The 24,523-nt window shown below is 32.3% G+C and overlaps 3 protein-coding genes across 3 annotated transcripts; 1 reads left to right on the top strand and 2 right to left on the bottom strand.

Moving 5' to 3' along the window:
* The first annotated feature begins 2,504 nt into the window (after window positions 1-2,504).
* Window positions 2,505-6,886, top strand: LOC130977003 (probable LRR receptor-like serine/threonine-protein kinase IRK). Its single transcript, XM_057901989.1, has 3 exons — window positions 2,505-4,041; window positions 4,148-5,078; window positions 5,175-6,886. Exons 1-3 carry the CDS (start codon window positions 3,552-3,554, stop codon window positions 6,619-6,621), a joined length of 2,868 nt encoding a protein of 955 aa, XP_057757972.1. The 5' UTR covers window positions 2,505-3,551; the 3' UTR covers window positions 6,622-6,886.
* A 3,865-nt stretch (window positions 6,887-10,751) lies between these two features.
* LOC130976092 (uncharacterized) lies at window positions 10,752-11,779 on the bottom strand. The gene has a single exon (XM_057900855.1). It carries the CDS (start codon window positions 11,545-11,547, stop codon window positions 11,167-11,169), a length of 381 nt encoding a protein of 126 aa, XP_057756838.1. The 5' UTR covers window positions 11,548-11,779; the 3' UTR covers window positions 10,752-11,166.
* A 630-nt stretch (window positions 11,780-12,409) lies between these two features.
* Window positions 12,410-16,846, bottom strand: LOC130976091 (uncharacterized). Its single transcript, XM_057900854.1, has 3 exons — window positions 16,221-16,846; window positions 15,374-16,109; window positions 12,410-12,869 (listed from the first exon to the last, which is right to left on the bottom strand). Exons 1-3 carry the CDS (start codon window positions 16,353-16,355, stop codon window positions 12,616-12,618), a joined length of 1,125 nt encoding a protein of 374 aa, XP_057756837.1. The 5' UTR covers window positions 16,356-16,846; the 3' UTR covers window positions 12,410-12,615.
* Between the last annotated feature and the right edge of the window lie 7,677 nt (window positions 16,847-24,523).

Genomic DNA, 24,523 nt, shown 5'->3' with positions numbered 1-24,523 from the left:
ATTTTTTTATTCATTTTTTTCCACCGTTTTAATTTTTGTTTTTCTTATTTAAATCTCAGCAACATGTTTCATCCTCTTCCTTCTATTTCACCCTGATCAATTTTATATCAGCAATTTTTTTTCAACCCCACTACATTTCCTTTATTATAAATATCATTTTGACACTAATAGTTTTTAATATTCAAGCAGACGTTCTTTTTTATTTTGTTAAATTAAAAAATAATTTAAATAGACAATTAATTAGTAATAACTGTATTTTTATATGAGTATTAAAGTATTTAATGTATAAAAAATAAAAGGGGCCAAAGACAGGAAAAGGGGGTTTCAATTTCTTGTTTCTGTTTTGCTTTTGTATTGATTTTAGTATGAGGTTAGAGATATTATTTTTGAATTTTAAATGGATGAAAGAAATGTACAAAAAACATTAAATTTAAATATGTATCTCTACAATCATTTTATCCTATTAATTATTAATTAAAAATGGCTTATTAGTATAACTAGCTGATGTATTATTTTTTTACGGTGAATTGTAAAAGATTTAACCTAATACGTATGCCTAGTAAAAAGTCTTATTAACATTTAAAAATAGATTTTAAAAATACTACAAAAAAATCTATTAAAATTTATTAAAAAATTCAATCTACTTAATATTTCCAAATTTAAAATATCTTTAATATACAATATAATTATTTTTTTAATTTTTTACAATATCTTCAGTCCAATTAGTGGTAAGCCAACAATTTAAAATCTGTTTAAGAATTTATTTTTAATTAATAAATTATTACATACATAAGATATAATTTAAATTTGTAATATTTACTTAATTAAACAAACGAGTAAAATGAATATTCGGCCAATTTAACTTGTTAAATATACACATTAACTAAACACGTATGGTAAATAGTAATTTACTATTTGGACGTCAATGAAAAATTGACGAAACGAAGTTAGTAAAAAAAAAAAAGGGTGGGTTTGGTTTGGTACCCTGATTGCACCAACCAACGTGGTGTCATTATCATTTGCTATTTTGCTTCCTTTTATTTTCATTCTTTCAAACCTATGCTTGCTTGGACAATAATTTCTTCTTACGAAGCATCAATTCACTGCAATCTCATGAATTTAGAATTTTGAATTGTTGCACGAATCAGCAAGCAGGGCCATCTTATTATTATTATTATTATTATTATTATTATTATTATTATTATTATTTTAAAAAACCTTTAAGAAATATTATAGTTAAAAATTCAAATAAAATAAAGATAATAACTTAATTTTTATACATTAAATATCTTAAAAAATTTTAAATTTTAAATTTTTATATTCTTAACTAATAATTATTAAGTATCAACAATACTTTTTAGTTAAATTATTATATTATTATTACAAACTAAACTGATCATTTATTAAAAAAAATGATTATGTTAAAAAGGTAAAAAAAAAGTGTCATTTTACATTGGGTTTCTTTACTTTACTTTAGCACAAATGAGATAAAAAAAAAGTCAAGTACAATTTTAGTTTTTAAAATATAGGATAAATTTTTTTTATTTTTAATCTTTTTTTTATATAAAATCATCTTTAAAATTTAAATTCAAATTTTAAAATCGTTATTTTTACTTGAATCTTAACATTTTGGACCAAATTATTCATAATAAAAAATATAAAATAATTAAAAAAAAAGAGAAAAGAGTGTTTTTTCTCTTGAGAAAGTAGAACGGAAGAAGAAAAAGAAGAAGCTGTTAATGATCTTATCTCTGCCTCCATTTTCGTTGCCAAAAATTTAAAATCATGTTAAATTTTAAAGACGATTTTAAAATTAAGTTAAACTTTAAAAATTATTTTGTATGCAAAAAAAAATTGATGATAAAAAAATTTCGACCTATACCTTAAAAACTAAAATCGTAATTAACCCTTAAAAAATAGCATTTTGATATTGATGATTTGAATTTAGAATATATTTTTTTATAAGTATCAAATGACTCATGTATTTCATCAATTGTTTTGCAAAAAAATTTATATAAATGTTTAAAAAGTATAAATAAATAAAAAATTAGACAAAATTCAATATCTAGACTATTTTTCATACCTTCTTTATGAAATATAATTTTTCATACCTTTATGAAATATTCTCTTTATATTTGATGTATTATTTTATCAAATAAATACAAATTTTGAAAATTCAGAATATCAATTTTAAGATTATGTTATGAAAAGTTAAATTTTTAGAAACCAAAATAATAATATTAAATACAGCTATTAATTTATTTTTAGTTCATTAAATAAGTTAAATACAGCTATTAATTTATTAGAGAGAGTTAGAAAGTTGGGACAGAAATTATTTGTGTATTCCACTATTCCTACTAGTGAGAATGAGAGAGAGAGAGATCAGAAACCGTAAAAGGGGTTAATGCTACTCTCTTTCTCTCTCTTTGGACGTTGGAAGCTTTAAATGCTTCACTTCACTTTACTTTACTCTCTCTCTCTCTCTCTGACACCAACCTCGCTTCTCTTCAATACAAACACACACATCTCTCCATTAAATAATCACTACTATTTATTATTATTATTATGCTTTTTCTCTGACTGCCATAATGCACACACATGCTTCAAGCTCTTCACTCTTGCTTCATTTCAATTTCAAGCTCAAAACTGCAACTCTGCCCAATCCAACACTCGCTGCTTTAATGTCTTCTCCAACCCCGAGGCATACCCTTCTTCCTAACCATCATTAAATTCTTTATACCTTCTTCTTCACTCTTTCACCCAATTCCCTGCTAGCTTATTAAATCACTTCCCACTGTAACAATAAACAAAGCAGAAAAAAGAAAATGAGAATAAAAATCAAAATTTTCTTCTTTTTATTGCATAAGAAGCTCAACTCGGCAACACCCATTTTTGCTTATGCAATTTCCTTGTAGAATTTAGTTCCTTTTCTCTGAGTGTGTGCTCTTCTTCTTCTTCTTCTTCTTCTTACTCCTGGAAAGTGGGAACGCATTCATGTCATAGTACCATGTGAGTGTTGTGTTCTTCTTTTTTGAATGGACGGGATTTGAAAATTCTGAATAGTTTAAGAGAAAAAAAAAGAGAAAAGTGTTAAAAGGAGAGTTTGTTGGACTTGCTCTGCTTTACTTTGTTTGTTTTATTTCTCTCTTTTCCACATGGTTTCTGTCTAATCCTTAGTATTTCTCTTCCTTCTCTCTTTCCCTTTTGTTCCTTTGTGAATTTTGTGATCTTCTCTTTTTGTTTATTACTATTATATATATACATCCACTGTGATATTTTGGATTCTTGCAGAAATTCTTCATCCATAGTGTCTCCTTTCTATATAGCTTATTGTCCTTTGAACACTCCTTTTTTGGCTCAGAAGAAACTTCCCTCCTTTTTTGTTTGAGGTTGTTTGGTTTGGTGTTTGGTCTTGTTTGGTGGTGCATATGCTGTTCCTACCAAACCTTCTTTTTCTTCTTCATTGTTGAAAGAAAATGTTAGTGTTCTTCAATTCCTTTGGAATTTGAGAAAAACTTTCCCTTAGTTCTGTTAGATACATAGATCACACTATGAAAATGAAGATGCAATCGTATTGCATATTCCTACTACTGTTTCTGATTCTTTTTACTTCACCAAAACCAGTGCTATCTGATGACACTTCATTCAATGATGATGTTTTGGGTTTGATTGTGTTCAAAGCCGGTTTGGATGATCCAAAGGGTAAACTTTCTTCATGGAATGAAGATGATTTAACCCCTTGCAATTGGGATGGTGTGGATTGTGACCTCTCAACAAAAAGGGTCAATTCCCTTGTTCTTGATGGTTTCTCTCTTTCTGGCCATGTTGATAGAGGACTCTTGAGGCTTCAAAATCTAAAGATTCTCTCACTTGCAAGGAACAACTTCACTGGCACCATAAACCCTGATCTTCCTTCATCACTTGGTGGATTGCAAGTTGTTGACTTTAGTGACAACAATCTCTCTGGTTCAATCCCTGAAGGGTTCTTCAACCAATGTGGCTCTCTTAGAACAGTTTCCTTTGCCAAGAACAATCTCACAGGTCAGATATGATGCTCAAATGCTTCAATTTTACTTGTTTATCACTATATGCATCAAATACTGCTATCATATTCAGTACTAATATTCTTATTTGTGCAACATATCAGGTAAGGTTCCTGATTCCTTGAGCTCATGCTCCACATTGGTGAATGTTAACTTTTCATACAATCAAATTTCTGGTATATTGCCATCTGGGGTGTGGTTCTTGAGGGCAATACAGTCATTTGATCTGTCAAATAACTTGCTTGAAGGAGAGATTCCTGAGGGAATTAAGAATCTGTATGATTTGAGGGAGTTAAATTTGCAGAATAATCACTTTAGTGGAAAGATTCCTGAAGAAATTGGAGGGTGCTTGGTTTTGAAATCAGTGGATTTGAGTGGTAATTTTCTCTCTGGGGAACTTCCTGAGTCAATGCAAAGACTCACTTCATGCACATCACTCAGTTTGCAGAGAAATTCCCTCACTGGAACCATTCCTGATTGGATTGGAGGGTTGAAAAGTCTAGAGAATTTGGATCTTTCAGCTAATGAACTTTCCGGTTGGATTCCGAAATCATTAGGGAATTTAGACTCGCTGCTTAGGTTGAATCTGTCCAGGAATCAGTTCACAAGAAACTTGCCGTTTTCGATGACGAATTGTTCTAAGCTTTCGACATTCGACATAAGCCAGAATGAATTTTCAGGCCATATTCCTTGGTGGATATTCATAATGGGTTTGCAAGGTTCACCTTTCCATGATCTTGAAGTGTTGGATTTGTCATCCAATGCATTTTCTGGTGAGCTTCCATATGGCATTGGGAACCTTAGCAGTTTGCAAGTATTGAATGTTTCCGGCAACAATATCTCTGGCTCGATTCCTGTGACTATAGGAGAACTCAAATCTTTGTACATTCTTGATTTGAGTGACAACAAGATTAATGGAAGCATTCCTTCTGAAATTCAAGGTGCAAGTTTACTCAGTGAATTGAGGCTACAAAGGAACTTCTTAAGTGGGAGAATTCCATCCGAAATAGACAAGTGTTCATCTTTAACATCTTTGTAAGCTTTCAAAAATCATAGTTTCAATCTTTGATGCCTTACTCTATATAACATACATTGATTTGTTTGTTTATGCATTTCCATTGAATTGTACAGGATACTTTCTCACAACAAGCTTACTGGTTCAATCCCAGCATCAATTGCAAATCTCACCAATCTTCAATATGTTGATTTGTCATGGAATGAAGTCTCTGGAGGTTTACCGAAGGAGCTTACAAATCTTTCGCACCTTCTTGGTTTTAATGTATCCTACAACCAGCTTCAAGGTGAGCTACCAGTGGGTGGATTCTTCAACACCATCTCACCCTCATCTGTCTCCGGCAACTCATTGTTATGTGGTTCTGTTGTTAATCAATCCTGTCCATCCGACCACCCGAAACCTATTGTCTTAAACCCGAATTCTTCAAGTTCCAACTCCAGCATTTCGGCCCAGAATCGCCATCATAAGATCATACTCAGTATCTCAGCTCTTATTGCTATAGGAGCAGCTGCTTTTATAGCCGTTGGTGTGGTGGCTATTACAGTCTTAAACATTCATGTGCGCAATTCAATGGCTCGTTCGGCTGCTCAGTTTGCATTCTCTGGTGGTGAGGACTATAGTGGTTCGCCCGAAAATGATCCAAACTATGGCAAGCTTGTCATGTTTTCTGGTGATGCAGACTTTGCAGATGGAGCTCATAATCTTCTTAATAAAGACAGTGAAATAGGCCGTGGAGGATTCGGAGTTGTTTATCGCACTGTCCTTCGAGACGGCCACTCTGTTGCAATCAAGAAGCTTACAGTGTCCAGTTTGATCAAGTCCCAAGATGACTTTGAAAGGGAAGTGAAAAATCTCGGCAAGGTTAGACACCAAAACCTGGTGACACTCGAAGGCTATTACTGGACTTCATCTTTGCAGCTTCTCATTTATGAGTACTTATCCAAAGGGAGTTTGCATAAACTCCTCCATGATGATAATAACAGCAAAGATGTCTTTTCTTGGAGACAAAGGTTCCGGATTATTCTCGGCATGGCGAAAGGATTAGCTCATTTGCACCAGATGGACATAATACATTACAATCTTAAGTCAACCAATGTACTGATTGATTGTTCCAGCGAGGCGAAAATAGGAGATTATGGCCTAGTAAAGCTATTGCCAATGCTAGACCATTGTGTTTTGAGCAGCAAAATTCAAAGCGCGCTCGGCTACATGGCTCCGGAGTTTGCTTGCCGAACAGTTAAGATAACCGAGAAATGTGATGTGTATGGCTTTGGAATCCTTGTTCTTGAGGTGGTGACCGGAAGAAGGCCTGTGGAATACATGGAGGATGATGTGGTTGTTCTTTGTGACATGGTGAGAGGTGCATTGGAGGAAGGCAAGGTTGAGCAATGTGTTGATGGGAGGCTACTTGGTAATTTCGCAGCCGAAGAAGCGATTCCTGTGATCAAATTGGGGTTGATTTGTGCCTCACAAGTGCCGTCGAACCGGCCGGATATGGCCGAGGTAATCAACATACTAGAGTTAATCCAATGCCCTTCAGAAGGACAAGAGGAGTTAGAATGAATTTTGATGCAGTGATTTCAGGAAAAACAAGAACAGTATTGCAGTAATTGGTGAAGAACAATCCAGTTTGAAGCTATACACATGCAAAGAATTTTCAACCAAAACTTTCCTTTGTTTAAGTTGTTGCGATTTTTTGTATTTTTTTTACCAGATTTATTTTCCTTTTACTTTTTTGGTCATATCACTTTGTATTGCTGGATTTTTCTTCACCAGTTCAAGAGTTAAATAGAATGATATCTTTTAACCACAATTTTTCTTTCAGATGATAGATTGCATTAAAGTATTTGGTGCATTTTCTATGTTTCATCATGTTCTTACTACTTATGAGTATCACAAAACTAGTGAAAAAGGAATCTTGATTCATTCAATTAGTTTATATTTGATTTGAATAAAGGTAAATTCCACATTTTCAAGGATCACATCTTTTCACATCTGGGGTATGACTAAAAAATGTGGAAGCTTGTGCAAATCAAATATGAAAGGTATCATTGTCAATGTTGAAAATGTGAATTCGATTAGTGTGTTCTTGACTTTAAAGGGGGAAACTCTAATGCAATTCTAGGTGTTAAGGAATCATTTATGTTTGAATTTTATTTTGAGTCACAGGTTAGTGTATAAAAATTTTTACACGTACATTTAATTACGTATTATCATATATGAAAAAATGACTATTTTTAAGATGAATTTAATTGAATCAATCAGGGCATTAAAATTAAATTTTATAAAAAAAATCCGAATAAAAATGCCAAACAAGTTGCCTTTTTAAGTTTTTAGTTTCAATTCACATGTGAAGCCAAACTTGAGATTTAGAAAGAAAACCAAAAGCAAAAGGGAACAAAGCTAAGTGCTCTGCGGCGCATTGTTTAACTTGGATAAAAAGTGTTGTTATCTAATCATGCAATTCTATAGAGCATTGTATTAATTCAATCTATTTACTATTTGATTAAATGTGGGTTTTGATATTTATAGAACATTCTAATCTATTTGATTAAATGTGGTTTTTTTAGAAAAAGAGATATTATATAAGATAAGTTATTAATTTGCATTTTATTTATTAATATGTGAGATATAAACTTTTAAATTGATATTATGTCTCTCACATGTAATGCGCATTTATTTTTTTATAAAAAGAAAATAAAATGTGAGCCACTACTGCAAATAATGCTGGAAACAGGGAAGGAGGAAGAAAAAGAAATGGTAAAGGCAAAAAGCACTCTTTTGCTTTATTGACACTTTAAACTCACATTAATTCTTTTCTTTATCTTAGTAAAAGTGTAAAACGTTCCACATCAGGTTGGGGAGAACTTTAGCATTATAAAAAAAATACAATAATAGTTAAGTAGTTAACTTGCCCCACAGGGACTGGCATTTCAGTTTGTGCTTGTAATTAATTTTAATAATTATATCTTATATGATACTATAAAATATTGTTTCATGTATAATTTTTGTGAAAGTATTGAGACCTTAAACATGTGTATCTTTTCTTAAACTAAATTATTGAATACGTGCTAAGTAGTAATGTAGTATAATCTTTTCGAAAATACCCTGAAAAATTTTAATTTTTGATAAACATACTCATTAGTAGTATTATAGTAAGAATTTAACTAACTTGTATTTTAAGGGTACATTTTAAAAATATAATGATAAAAAAATTTTAATGCCTTTAATATATTTAATACATTAAAAACATAAAAAAATAAAATTTATATTAATTTTTATAAAATATTTTTTTTATGATATGCTTAACCCATGTTTTTAAGACACAAATTGGCAAAATTTTTATAGTAATAATCTTTCTGAAAAATATCCTAAAAAATTCATTTATATATATATATATAATATATAATATATATATATATATATATATATATATATATATATATCAAAATTACGAGATCGATGTCTATTGTAACTTTAAAAGGATTTTGCTATTAAGTGTTTTAAAGACACTAGTTAAGAGTATCGCAAATAAATTATTTAAAAATAAAAACATAAAATTAGCAAATTTTCAATACATTGAAGAGTCCAAATTTTTTGTTTTGATTTTTAACCAAGGTCTTTAGAACAATTTTTGGCTAAATCCATTTTAAAATAATATGCTAAATAAATGCATTGTTGTAAATGAGAAAACCTTATGAAGTAGGGTTCATGGTTCTTGGTGGACATAATGAAAGCACAACACAAAGATGCCCTAAAAAGGAGCACCAACTAAGAAACTTTTTCAAACGGCAACGTTTGTTGCAGTGCACTGTAATCATGCCATGTTCCACTTCCAACAATGAACACTTTCCCCCCATTGTTCTCTCCACACAAAAGAATTAAAATTAAAAAAGTTTGATGATGTAGCTTACTGATTTAACCTTACGCTATAAATAATATACTATACTAAGATGAATAATATGTCCAAATGTAAAATAGAAACATGTAAGATGAGTGTTAATTATGGTTATGGATTATCTAGATTCAAACTAAATTATGGCCTAACAATTTTTTTATTTTGTATTTTTATTGTGCCTTAAGCTAAACGTTTTAACTAATCCGGTTGGGAAGACTTTTGTTGAGTGTAACACTTAAAAATTAAAATCAAATATAACTTTATTTGTCATAAGATTGCTCTTTCTAACAAATACATTCTATAAAACAAAATCTTGGCATTTTAGGTTTTATATTGTCTAACATGACACCAAATATGTAGGTGAGTCTAAGTCTGTCACAAACATAAAAATTGAGGACGAAGGAAAAAATAATATACTTTAAATTTTTTGCATAATCTTTTTTGTTATGTATATGAATTTATCTAATATGTATTATAAGAACGTATTTTAAGAATACAATAACACAAAATGTTTTTAAGTTTTATTATATTAAGTATATTAAAAATAAAAAATATTTTTTAAATAATTTTTAATAAAATATTTTGTTTTATGATATCCTTAAAATATGCTTAAACACGCATACTAGAATAAATTCTCAAATTATGGGTCTCTAAAACTCTAAATTTTGGTCCCATCCAATAACAATAAATAAATAAATCTCTAAATCTATCTAGAGTACTATCATGCATGATTGCATGTGCTACATGATCTGTTCAAATGTGTGCAATACATTATTTATTTGTGTATTGCTCCCACATTTGGGTTTTACTTTGTGGAGACACGATTAACAAACTCAGTCTTGGCCTTGAAGAAGAATAAAGTAGTGCATGGAACCATAATTATTCTTAGGTGCGTATGCCTTTCTAAATAAGCATGCGTAGGTGACAAACATAGAGACCCAAAGAGTGATGACATAGAGTGTGCATGAGTGCATCAAATTTCAAATGATATATCATTGCTCTATATATGTTTCAAACTATTTGAATCTTGTGAGCATCATACAAACACTAACTTTAGGATATTCAAATAAAAATCATATACTAATCTTTGTACTAAACGATTTGAAATTTTTTGTTCTGAATATATTTTGAAGATAGTGTTCTTCCCTGGTTTTGTTCTTGGTCCAATACTAAATTAGGGTTAATGAAGCAGATACATTTGGGTAATGTTTAGTGGAATCCCATTCACAAAGGATGGGAATTTTCAAATGATAACTTGAAAATCTTTAACTTGGATGAACCAAAGATCTATCATCCGCTTACTAATCTTTAAGCGATGAACCAAGATAGGGTACATTGGTAAGGAATAAAGTGCAAAATATCCAACTATATAGCAAGAATAAATAACCAGTTTCATCCTTGAAAGATTATAATTTTGACAAAACAAACTTTAAAAGATATAATAATAAAATGACCCCCATCCCACCAAAAATAAATGTTCAGTTTGACAAACTGAACCAAATATGTCAATTACTTGTATACTTATATATATTTGATTTATTTTGTCATATAAAACATATCTTTGAAAGTCATTTTGTCACTTGCATCTTTGATGTCACTTGCATCTTTGAATTCTATTTTATCAAAATTGTAATTTTTCCGGGTGAAAAATGACTATTTACTCACCATTTTATCATCATTCACCCCTAGGTATTGTATGCTCTTAGAGCACACATTCAATGCAGATTCTAACAATATCCACTACTACATATTTTATTCCAAACACCTGTGAATAGAGAAACCTGATCTCCAAAAGTAACCCAAAAAAACAGTTTTTAACTTCCATTTTTGCATACTTGAGTTCACAAAAAAGGTATAAAGATATGTATGGATTTTATAAAGGGAACAAAAATATTCTTTACCTCCTATAATTTGATTTACAGATTCCTTTTGTCTCTCTAGTAGGCCACAGTGTATTCACTACTACACTTCCAATATTAACAATCCAATGTGTAAAAAACTGTTACACACACTTTCCTTTTTTGCCGTCCCTTTGCTTTGACATGCATCAAAGTTAAGTCCCCATCAATCATATTTGTCAATCCTGAATCTTACCCTGCAACTCAAAATGTTACTTTCACCTTTGTTTTCTGCATCCACCCTCCTCCTATCAAACTTTGATGTTCATATCCCTCTCCTCTAGTTGTCTTTTGCATGCTGCTAAAAACTAATTAATCATCCCAATTATCTTCCCATCCATCTTTGTTTGATGATCTAGCAGTAAGGCCATTCGCCGAGATGCTGCCCACATGACGCGTGCCCGGCGACTTCACTGCCACGTCGTCATCCCAATCATCATCCCAGACCTGATCCCAACCTTCAGCAGATTCAATGTCATTGGCTGCGGCCGCAACAGTCTCAGGCATTGCCATTTCAAGCTCTTGGTATGGGACCTCGCCGCGTCGCTTCTTCCCGAATTTGCAGCAACCCCATGTCCCTCCAAGAACTACTACTGCCACTATGAGAAAATAAGCGCCGTTGACTGGTGTTAAAATTTTATCACGAGAAGGAAAGTGAATAGGAAAATCCCCTTTGGGTTTAGGAATACCCATATGAAGCAGAAGCACACAATCTCCTTTTCCAGCATTGAAAGTCAGTTGGGTTCTTCCACTAGTAGCTAGTGTAATGTTAACCTGACAACGGAGAGCAAATTGCAAATAGTAAGAGAAATGCAAATCTTACACTTAATCAAGAAAGCAATGAAGAGTTTCTAGTCATAAATTTATTCTAAAGATGTTGAGATGTGGTGGCATATCCACCGGGATTTGTTAGTGTGCCTCAGGATTAACTTTCGAAGACAACTTTGGAGGAGAATGCCATTATCTACTTACTAATTTAAGGCTCAAGTCAAACTTTTCAAATAAGTTTGACTTATAATAAAGTTTGTACATTAATTGGTTTCTTACCATCAGTGGATTTAAACAAGCATTTAATCAGAAATCATTTACAGAAGAATTGAATTCAATAATTTCAGTGGCTCAGGAGAGTAATAATAAGTTTGGTGGATTGAACAGAATGCAATGCAAAATAAAGGAAATGGTTAAATTCTTGATGGTTACAGTATCGGAAATAAGGAAAACAAATGGAATTTTGACTGTGATTTATTGAAAATTAAGCTTCACAGGCAGCACCAATAATACTAACAAAGTTTTAAGAAGATTGTAAATTTGGAATGGTTAAAAACATCAAAACTTTTTTCTTTAGTTCTTGTTCTTCAATATTCCTAGACAACCTTGTTTCTCTTCCTTACCCCTAAGATAAATAGAGTAACGGCCACTGATTCCACTATAATCCATAATTTAATAACTCTGCATCCGAATGAATCATAATATTCTGGAATTTCATAACCTAAGGGGTTCTGCAAATGATGACCTTGATTCAAATAATAATCTATTTAACAACAACTAAGCCTTGTTCCACTAAGTAGAGGATTGACTACATTGATCATATTACACCACAATGCCCAATCATAAATCAGTTTTCCATATTTGATCCATGCCATAAACTATTTAACAATCAGTTTTCCTAACACAAACCACGTCTTTTTTCCAAAATATGCCAAAACAAATGTTTGCAGAATATTGTTAATATACCATGTTTTATTACAACGAGATGTTTTATTACAATGAGTTCCAGCTATGATTCATATTGGAGTGGGAAGGAGTATAAAGATGAAAAACGCACCTTGAAAAATAAATAAAAACATCAATATGAAGGAAAAGATAAGCCGGCTCAAGATAAAAATTGACTAGACGATTAGTACCTTCTGTTTTTTGTATGCCGACTTCAATGCCTTCAACATTACCTTCATTAAGCTTCACTTTGATGGTGTCAGATCCTCCATTATGAAGGAGAACAACCACATATGTTGGATCTGGTAATTTTTCCGAGGAACATAAATGCAAATGAATTTATATTGTTGAATTTTATGAAACCAATACTACAATACTAAAGGTAATTGAATGAAACCTTTTGAATTACTCCTTGCATTCCATATCGATAAGTCATTATAACTTGCTGATACATTTATAAATTCATGTTTCTAGATAAATAGAGATATTTTAATATTTATAAATGTGCCAGAAAGGTAACATGACAAATCAAATATGAAATGCAGGGAGTATATATAAGGAGGCTTCTTTAGTAATCTTCGCTTTCATGTGATGAAGGTACCCATTAAGCCTTAATAACAGGTGTTTTTTTATTTGTTCAGTTTTTTTCCCAGACGAAAATTTTCCTTTTATTCAACAATGACACATATTTTTCACGTTGCTTTCTGTTTTTTAAATCATTATGAAGAACATGGCACAAAAAAAAAACCTATACCTCCCCCCAAAACCCTCTCTTATCTTTACCATTTAGTCATTTACTACTCAAAAATCCAAAATTTTGAAAACAATTCACATTCTTGTCATTATCAAGGAAAACATATCATTTGAAAAAGAAAACGAAAAGCACTATTCCTGTTATGAAAGAATCTCCTATAAATGAATAACATCTAAATTTTGTTGGTGTATGCAGCACCATTGCTTGCTCTGTTTCATCACATCCTGATCAAGGACCAAAAGGCCACAAATTCACAGAAACCCTAATGGTCATAGTTCCAAAAGCAAGTAGATCAGATAGACTGATTAAACACAGGTAAAACTAGTACTAGCAATTAGCAAATTTAGCAATCCTCGTGTCATACATAATAATTTCCAAAACCAAGGTGAATGGGATCATACGTATCTACTAATCCTTATTAGGCCTCTTGGGAGAAAATTTGCCCTAGTTCATGAGCAAGATCCACCACTTAGATGAGTTCATTTGTATTTGTATTTTATTTTCTTATAATTCCAGTTTACAATTTAGAAACCAACTGGTTAATAGCCAACAATGGTCACATGTTAATTATTATTTTGAAAACTGTTAACAAGGTTGACCGGTGAATTATTCTTAAACTGCAAATATTTTTAGGAAGAATTCCTTTCTTGCAACTTTCTGAAGTTTACTTAGAGGTTACATGATCTAAAATTCTTTAACAAATGATGGATCCACTAGACTACATGCAATAGGTATTATGGTTAGGTCATGGAGGGAAAGAAGGGGATGTGTGCAACAAAGAGATGAAAAACTTGGAACAATGGCACCACTTTTTAAATGCTGTTTCAGGCAATTTCAATTTTGCAATACCAGATTTTGATCTTTCATAGTCACATTAGTCAGCTTCCATATCCAAACTAACTAGTTAAACTTCATATCAAATATAATAGAGTTGGTTTTATACTTATGAGTTTATCTTAGTTACAAGTTTCCTTAACTCTATTCCCTTTCCCTAAACACCCGAAACTCGACATACAGAACAAAGCTCTATATTGAATTAGTTCAAAAAATCTTTTTAGACAAACTAAGAATTATTCAGAACAATTTAAATTTTGCAAAGGTTTAAACTTGCTAGACAATAGACCATGAGAATCTGAGTTTGTCATAAATACACATCAAAGTCTGCACATTTAATGGAAGCTTAAAAAGACTAAACTTCTGAATCAGTGAGGGAAATAGCACAGGAACTTTTGGAAAATCAGTTGAGAAATTTGAAACACTGTTAAATTCAAAAGTTTGGTTTTGGGATTTCAGCACACTACATACATCTTTGTGATCTTCAAGTTCAAGTCATTATTTTCCAAAATTTTCCCTAAAAGAACAGCAAAATAATTGAAATTTAGCTTCCATTTTCTTGTATTAAAGTTGAAAACTAGTGTGTTCTGAAAGTATAATCAAGAGCTTTGCATTCAAATACACAGCTCTTCAAGCAACCTTTGAGTTGTTTCTCATACAATGATTTATGATTCCAAAAGTCAACGCCAATCCACCAAATATATTGTCCAATAATTTTTCCAATTTATGGCCACAAAGCGGGTGACTTTATTAGCAACATTTACTTTTCAATTACATTTACCTTTTGTATCTATTGAGCATTTCATGAGCCTTCATCTAATGGATTCATATGTTACCAAGCCTCTAGAACTAAATAATTCGGAGTTTGATAACTGCTTCCATTAGAATTAAATTCCACAAGGTAGGGTTGACTTACACATTACATTGCCTATACTTTACCCCGTTAAGTTTTAGCAGTGTATATCATTGACAATAACCAGTCAGGCTAGCAGTTTAATATAGCTTTCCTCAAAATAAGCAGAACTTTTCTATAGAAGGAAATTACTCTTTCTTTCTATATCACTTTCTATTTAAGGTGTATATCCTCTTAACCCTAGACTAACAGTTAGTAGTTAACACAATGAACAATAAAAAACAACTGCATCATACATTAAAACCAATATAAAGACATCAAAGATTGGTAAGAGTTAATGAAAAGATCAAAAGCCAGATGAATACCTAATTTGGAAATGCAACCAACCATGCCTCCTTTGTCCGTGCACTTCCCCAGATCACGACAAGACTCAGTGGTGGTAGATTGTGAATAAGTTTTGCTCTCATTTCCCTTATTCTCTTCTTGATTACCCTTGTCACCCCCATCATTTTCCTTAACTTTGTCACCATCTTTTCCATTGCCCTTGTCACTTTTTTCTCCATTATCCTTGCCAACATCTTTTCCCTTACCCCCGTCACCTTGTTCTACGTTACTCTTGCCTCCATCACCAGCGTGACCCTGTTCTTCATTACTCTTGCCACCATCTTTTCCATTACCCTTGTCACCTTGCCCAACATTACCCTTGTCACTTTGTTCTCCATTACCCTTGCTACCCTCTTCTCCCTTGCCATTGCCACCCTCATTTCCATTATCCTTACCACCCTCTTTTACGTTTCCATTGCCATCGCCTTTTTCATTTCCCTTGGCACCACCTTCTTCATTGCCCTTAACATCATTATTATCAGCTAGAGAAGCTGTATTATTGTTCTCCTTTTGAGGATCATTTGAACCCTTCACTTTGGCCAAAGGCGCCGGAGCTGAGGAAATAGTTTTACTACTGTTATCACTACCATTGGAACCCTTTGCACCCGTTTCGGGTGCTTTATTAGCATTGGTGGAAGGTGATTCCTTTCCGTTCTTCTTTGTTCCACCACCAACAGGGTTTGGATCTGAATTCTCCTTATTTGGCAACGGAGGGTCCTAAAGAAGAGAACTTTATTCAAACACTAGTAAGAGGAAAATGGAACACAATTCGAAGCTAAAAAATATCATCACAAAACACACACGGGGGCACAAAACCAAAAAACTCACCGGTTTCGCAGTTTTATTACCATCTTCTGCATCCGAATTCGCCAAATTTCTGTGTTCCCCAGCGAAGGAAGCATCAGAGGGATAAAAAACAAGGAACAACAACAACAGAAGTGAAAGTAACACGTGTCTTCCCATTGTGATTTATTATCAAACAGCTTCAAGGCGAAACCCTTGATAAAAAAGATATGAAAACACAGTAGAAAGGAGAATTACTCAGATTCTAGTTTCCCGGGAAAAAATTCAATGGGTGCTTGAAAACTCTATTTAAAAAAAATAGAAAAAAGGGAAAAACAAAATTGGAGCTTGAGGTTTATAAAGAAGGGGGGAAATGGGGGGTTTTGTTGTTATTTAGGGATTGGAGATTTCGATTGGAAGAAATAAATATTTGTTGGGGAATCGGGAATTGCGAAGAGGAAGAAACATATGGGTAGACTTATGAACAACTTGCCAAGTCTGCTTCAAGAATTCAACATTGTGAGATGCATGTCTCTCTGTCTCTCTCGTGGGAGAGAACGAGACCTCGTAATGGGCCTTTATGGGCCAGCTCGCAGTGTTAGAATGGGCCTCTGATGTGCGTTATAGAATGGCTTCGTATGGGCCTCTGAGAAGGAGGTTTATGACCGAAAAAAAGAAGACGGAGGTTGTATGGTGAGCTTTGAGTTTTTTACTGCATTTGGTTCTAATTTTAAAAAACTAGATAAGACAAGATTTGAGAACATGACATATAAAAATTAGTATTTTTATATTTTTTTGTGATAGGTTAGAATAAATAATAAAAAATTAATTTATTATTTTTTATATAAAAAATTAAAAAAATATAATAATAAAAAATATAATTATAAAAAATTAATAAAAAATAAACTGTTATTATTTTTATTTAAAAAAATACAAAATATATTAATTTAATATTTTTTGATATAATATTTTTATTTATATTTTATCTATCAATTATATTTTTATATTTTTATATTTTTATCTTAATATTTTATGTCGGTAAACAAATGTAGCCTTTAAGTTCATCACTAGCATTGCATTACTGATACTTTTAATACTGCCTACAATTTAAAGCAATTAATATAACATAACAATATTTATTGAGGCAAATTACTTCCTTTTTTTCACTTGGAAGCAAAATACTTAATCAATACGATTGCCAAACAAAGTTTTGAATATAATTTCTATATAAGAATCAAAGGCTATAACAATTACCAAATGAAGTTTTCAATACAATTTCTAAATAAAAATATAAAAAACTAATTTTCAATTAATTAACACTAGTCAACTTTAAGATTTATGATTTCTAATTTAAGATGCATAGTTAATGATATGATTTAGAGGTTAAAATTTAAGATAAATAAAATAATTTTAGAAAAATTAATTAATATTAACTATAAAAAATATTCTCTAACATTATTCTATCTAAATAAAAAGCCAAGGGCTACAACAATCACCAAACAAAGTTTTCAATATAATTTCTAAATAAAAAGGCAAAGGGCTAAAAGAATTATCAAAGAAAGTTTTTAATATAATTTCTAAACAAATGGGTCAGTCCCATTGGCATATTTAATCAACTAGACAAACGAACCCAGTTAGCCCAACATACAAAATTATTAGACAAAAAGTTAGTCTCACGCAAGGCCATAAAAAACCCATACTAATAGTTTACCCGTAATAATATTATAAAATTATAAATTTTTCGAATAAATTGTATCTCTATTTAATTTTTATTATAAAATTTAAAAAATAAATATCTAATATTTTTGTAAAAAATATTTAAAATTTTAATCAAATAAATAAAAAAGTTATAAATAATTTAAAAATAATAATATTTTAATAAAAAATTTATAAAAATTGTGACACAGATTAAAAAATCAAGAAAAATAGAGAGAATAAAAAAAGAAAAAAATTTTAATTTTGAAAGAAAAAATTATTTTAATTGCAATGATATAGAATATTATGTAATATATTTTGATTTTTAAATTAATAATATTTAATAAATTTTAATTTTAATTATAATAAAAAATATTATATGATACATTTTGATTATTAAATTAATAATTATTAATTAGTAATGATGTATAAGAGAGATTGAATAAGTGGAGGAGAGGCCTCCTTAATTTTGAAAAAAAAAAAATAATTCAATTACAATGAAAAAGTGTTATATGCTATATTTTAGTTGTAAAATAGTAATATATTTTTTTGGTTTCCCACGGTATCCCCCAACCCGACAGGTCAAGGACTAATCCGCCGCAGTACTGAGCTCCATTTAAGGGTTTGCCGCTGGCCAATGGGTTGCTGCATGCACAAGGCGGGATTCGAACCCCCGACACTTGCTTAAGCGGACTAGTGAGCTAACCACTAGACCAACCCAACTTGGTTTAAAAAATAGTAATATATAATAGATGTTAAAGTGTGTGAGTTATATGTCCAAAAAAATTTTGGTAAAATTTCTTGTCTTTTATCTACATTTGAGACTTGGACGAGACCGATGTGTATGTGAGTGTTTAATATAGGTGAGTAATGTCTAAAATTGAGAGGTGTCCAATTTATCTTGGGCTAAAAAAAACTGATCCACAAAACTATAATATCTACATAATTTTTTATTAATCATGTTATGTACACAGATAATCAACTATCAATGTAAATTATTCACTTGCATAGAATATATATAAAAATATAAAATATATATTAAAAATGAATTAAAACAATAAATATATTTATATACAAATATATAGATACCAAAAAAATATAAATATAAAATACTAATTTAATAACTATTTTTTTATGCACGTAGTATTTTTTATTTTTTATAAATAAAATCTCTTCGAAATTTTGTATATCATCAAAATGAGTGTTTCGTTTTAGTATCTGTTAGGAATTAATTAGAAGTATAACCAATTAGAGCTAACGAGTTGAAACATAAGTCTGTTACAAGAAAAAAAATCTCTCACTATCCTAATTTTTTGAATTTCAAAACTAAAAATAAAAGGAATTGGCTTGAGTTGATTTATGTTGTAGTTGACTCCTTAAATTTTTTCAAACTTTTTTCATGCGTACCATTAAAAATCAAACATATAACCAAGGAGTGTACGTGGTCCGGAGACTCGACCCGAACCCAAAGCATTTTTATATATTATGATCCAAACCCGAAGAGACCTGGGTCTGACCTAGGAAAAGAAAAAATGCTCAAGAGAATAACTCAACTCAAACCGATCTATAGATCGAGTCACACGGTCCCGGCCCGATGAAGATCCATACCGTTAGAAAATTGCAAATATAGTTAGTGATATAAAAGGGCACGACTACGGGAGTGAGAAACTCAGAACCTCACTCTCCTCTTTCTCAATTAGAAAATAGTAGCACCCTCTCAGTCTTGGCCCTCTCCACTCTATCTCACATATCAATGGCTCAACCCTTGCTCAGTACTGCTCACCACCTTGACCAAACACCACTGTCACTAACCTCAGAGCCACCTTGGCCCGCGCCAAAGCTCCTCTATTCAAATGTTTCTCGGCACTCTACCTCTTCTGGTCGAATTGAACTGTTGAGTGTCAAAGATGCTTCACGTCCACGGTGCTGCACACCTTCTCAGTGACGACGACACCATCAGTGGCACTCCTCTGCTTCTCAGTGACGCTCAATGCTGCTTCTTCTTCGGTACTCTTCTGCTTCTCAGTTCTATCACCATCAGTCCCAGCGAACCCACCAGCCGCCACCACTAAAAGCCTTGGCGAAGCTCAATCAACCACCACCTCTACTCAACTGCCCCTTCCCCTATTCCATGCTCAAGTAAACCTTTCTTTTTATTAAAAAAATAATGTTGATATTCTAAACTTCTGATTGGTGTTCTGATTAGTGATAACAAGTGAACTAGTATTTTCTTATTTTTTTTTTGGAAAAATGTAATTAAGGTTGGGCTTCTGAAATTCAGATTACGGTTCTGATTCTTGTTCTGATTACCACCAAGAAACTGATTATTTGCTCTGATTATCACCTCTTTTATTCCCAATTTTAGATTCTCAAAAGCCAAAATCAATTCCTCCATCCTTCTTCTTTACCAACAATACTAGAGTTCCCATAGTGACGCACTTGGACGAATAAAGTTCTTCCCGAATACATCATCTAACTGCTTCTTCAGTTCTATGTGTTTCAATTGCGACATACGATAAGGTGTTATAGAGATCGGTCCAACTCTATATATCAAATTAATGCTGAACTCTATCTCTCATTGAGGAGGAAACTCCGATATATCTTCCAAAAAAATATAAAAACTCGCTCACCACTCGAATCCGTTCCAAACTTAGTTAATTGCTACTTGAGCTATTCGTTAACACGACGTACCCCTCACACTCCTCCCGTTATAGGTGACTCTTACATAATTTGAGTAAAAAGTATGGGATAACACTGGTCCAGTTTGCACATCATCAGACAAAATGATAGCAATTTTCTCAAAGCAATCAAGAAGAACATGGTTTTGAGATAACCAGTCTAATCCTAAAATAACACCTAGACCATGCAAAGGCAAACAAACCAAATCATGTGCAAAGGTTCTACCTTTAATATTAAATGCTACTTGTCAGCACACTAAGCTTGTTAAAACTTTTTGAGATATATGTGTATAAACAATCAAATCAAAATTCAACTCAGAAAAATCTAATCCCAACTCACATGCAACAGTTAAAGAAATAAAAGAGTGTGACACACCCGAATCATATAGTACAGTTAGAGAATGAGTCTTGACATAACACTGACCTCGGATGAAGGAGTCCAAATATACAACATTATTAGCAGACATAGCAAATATTCGTCCTTGTTGTTGGGATCTAACTGGCTCTGGAGTAAAGTTTGGACAATTTCTCACTATATGCCCCGTTTTGCCACAATTATAGCATACACTCGATCCAAATTGACAAGGCCTATCAAGATGATCCTTTCCACATTACTTACACATCTGGTCCGCTTGGGTCTACTGAGGTCGCTTGCCATCATTTTTCCTTAGCCTATTTCCATCCCCAATAGTAGAGCGTACAGGAGTGTTCCTAGCTTGCTGATTGCCATACATATGTACTCCAGGTGTCTTGAAATTGGCTCTCCGTTGAACTTAATGCAGATGAAAATTATTAAAGCTTCTCCCTCTAACATATAGGTTGTAAACTCTACGTGCTGCCCTTCTGGTACATGTTGCGCTCGCAACGACTTCTCGATACCTCTGAACCAATTATCATTTTCCGTCGCGACAAGTGTTCCCTTAAACTTAGGCGGATTCACCTTTAAAAAAGTTGTTAAAGTCATAGGTTTCTCATAATTTCCAACATCCTCATCACCGTTACGAGCTCCGATACGTTTACCACTACGCTCTCCATTATGTTTGCCATTTCTTTTCCCTAAACGGTCAATTTCTCGATTAGTAGTAGTTGCTGTTTCATGCACAGCATCAACCATGGTGTTTGTCGCAACTATAAAATCATTCACGTCTCTTATAGCGATATTCCCCAAACTCTCACATTGGATACCACGTCCTCGTCCCCATACAGCCATCAAGATCATGTTCACATCCAGCATTTTATATTAACGTCATCAGTCTTAATATTTTCAGATAAAGTGTAAATAGTCTCTAAAATAGATACATAATGACAGTCATGTAATCTATATTGTAAATATATTCCTAAATGAATGAGACACAACACAGAGTATGCAATGAGAATGATTTAGCCCATTCTCCATGTTCTACTAAGAACGAACTGCTTTGATATCACATTGTAATGATCTAATTTCTTGTATGTCATGATCATATCGAAAACTGAGTGTTACCAACTTGCTTCCTAAATATAACTATTAGTTAATACTAAGCATGTAACCTTGTTAGCACGTGATCAATTTTTGTTGGAAAATCTTTTTTATATATATAAAAGATACGGATAACAAAAAATAATATACATGAATATAAAAAATAGAAGAATAAATAACACACACACACACAAAAGAAGTCAGTACTACATTCTTTCACACACCCTTTACTCATAATTGCCTCACCCATAGAAGAATCCCCTAGTCTGGTGCCTGAACTAGCCTAGCAAGTCTAACAAACTCCTAATCTCTTTGTGGATCTAACCAAAAATGAGTGTTTAAACCAAAACACTGGTGCTAAGTTGTAGTGCCGTCAAAATATGCTACCATTTTCTAATTGTCGCTATCTGAAGACAAGATCTCCACTATTTTCGGATCTTCCTTCGAGTCCTCGTCATAATCAGAAATCAGTATGACCTCAGGGGAATTCCTGGGACTATTGTCACTGCTGATGTCTATATGTACAGGGTCGCCTACGAACACAAGTTTGTCTGTTGGTATGTGATCTATTCCCTCTGCTGGAGGGCCTGACTTATCCCCTGAATGCGTACCTAACAAAGATGATACCATTGGCTCGGAGAGAAGGTCCCAATCAGAATAAGGTGTATGAACAAACTCCTCAATCGGTTCAGGCTTAGTAATTACCTAGCCCTCTGGCTATGTGGGAATAGCATGTCGAGTTCCATTTGGAAAAGGATGGTGGGGTGCATCCAGATGAAGCCACGATAGCAGAAACTCATACAGTGCATCCGGGTCGAAGTACTGGTATTTATAGGGTGCTGAAAAAGATGGTCACGTAACACGTATAAGCATACTCAAGGTTCCACAGCTATTATATAGAAACTATAGAATACTGGATCCTCGTATATATAAGGATGTGAAAGCTCATAGAACAGAATTCTTGTCTCCATTTGAAGGGGGAAAATGAAAGGGCAAGAACTGAAAAGTCCTTAATAGGGTCGGGGTAGTTAGTTAGGTTCATTTTATGTTATACTTAGCCACCAACAACAACCAAAGGATACATACTAACTTTAACAACCACAAGCACAGAGAAACAATTAATCAAGAAGCACATACACACAAATCACAGAAACATATAACAAAGAAATATGCGCAAATAAGTATGATGCATGTTTATTCTCAGTGCAGAGAATGAGCTCATCTGTCAATTTCTACCCGCTCCCAACGCAACCCAGCAACCTTTGCCTGGGTACATCTTCTAGTGGCATGACCTCTGTGAGAACCTCTATCTTACCGGTGCTGCTTTCCAGCTAAAGCATGCCAAATATGACCTCTGTAAGTATTTACATGCACTGCTCTCTGGTTGAAACATGTAAAATCTTACTTTTAGAAGCTACTCTGGGTGGCTTACCACCATATCTCTACTGCACCTCTGGCAGCAGACGAACATTCAACAAGTTCTTATTGTTTCTCTTTTCTCTTTTTTTTTAGCTATTTTTTAATTTTATTCTTTCAACATCTCATATTATCTTGGCACTATTATTTCGTACTTTTCTAAATATTTTATGAATACAACAGTCATACAATTTTGAGCTTAAATTGTCTTTTTAAAATTTTTTGAAAAACTTATCTGTTTACTATTTTTTGTTATATTATATCTTTCTATTATAAAGATAATTATTCAAATAATAATATATTATTATAATATTTTAGAGTTAAAATTCGGTTAATAATATTTAGTTTTTCAAAATTTTTAAAAAAAATTTTGACCTCCAAACTTTTCAAAAATTTCACTTTAACCACTTAACTTTTAAAAATTTCGTTTTAAACTCCAAATTTTTTTAATTAATTTTCAGCCCAAAACTCTTTTTTAATCATAATTTGGCCCCGAAATAAATAAAACATGAGCATTTTGTGTTACTTCACGGAACCGAATCAAACTCATAAAAAATTCATTCAATTTTACTTAATTTTTAACTAATTTTTCAATCTTTTCAATAACCACTTTTTTTCAATATTCAAAATCAATTTCCAGCCACCAAATTACATCATTTTCACCATGATTCCAGCTTATATCATCATCAAATATGGCTGTTCAGTTTGGTTTTTCAACAATTTTTTTAACCGAATTATTTCATCCAACTTTTAACATAATTCAACATAATAAGACTCAAATTCAAGCACAAATTCACAGTCCAACAATCACACAACATTAATACATTTATTTATCACAAAAATTACTAAAACTTACCTTTGTATAACAGCTACCAAACTAAAACACCAAAAAAGCTTTTTGAACGAGAAATAAAAAAGAAAACGTCAAAAATCGGTTACTCCATCTTAGTCGATCACCTTGGTTGAATCATGCATGAGAGGGAAGCAATATCACGGCAAGCTTTCCTCCATGAAAAGTAATACCATCGTAAAGAGGAAGAAGATACGAACACTTTAATCCATTTAGATTTTTTACGAGAGTTATAAAACTCAAAAAATCA

The sequence above is a fragment of the Arachis stenosperma genome, chromosome 4, assembly GCF_014773155.1.
Source record: "Arachis stenosperma cultivar V10309 chromosome 4, arast.V10309.gnm1.PFL2, whole genome shotgun sequence".
Classification (NCBI taxonomy): domain Eukaryota; kingdom Viridiplantae; phylum Streptophyta; class Magnoliopsida; order Fabales; family Fabaceae; genus Arachis; species Arachis stenosperma.
Note: the sequence above shows the minus strand (reverse complement) of the source record. Positions and strands in the feature narration are given on the sequence as shown.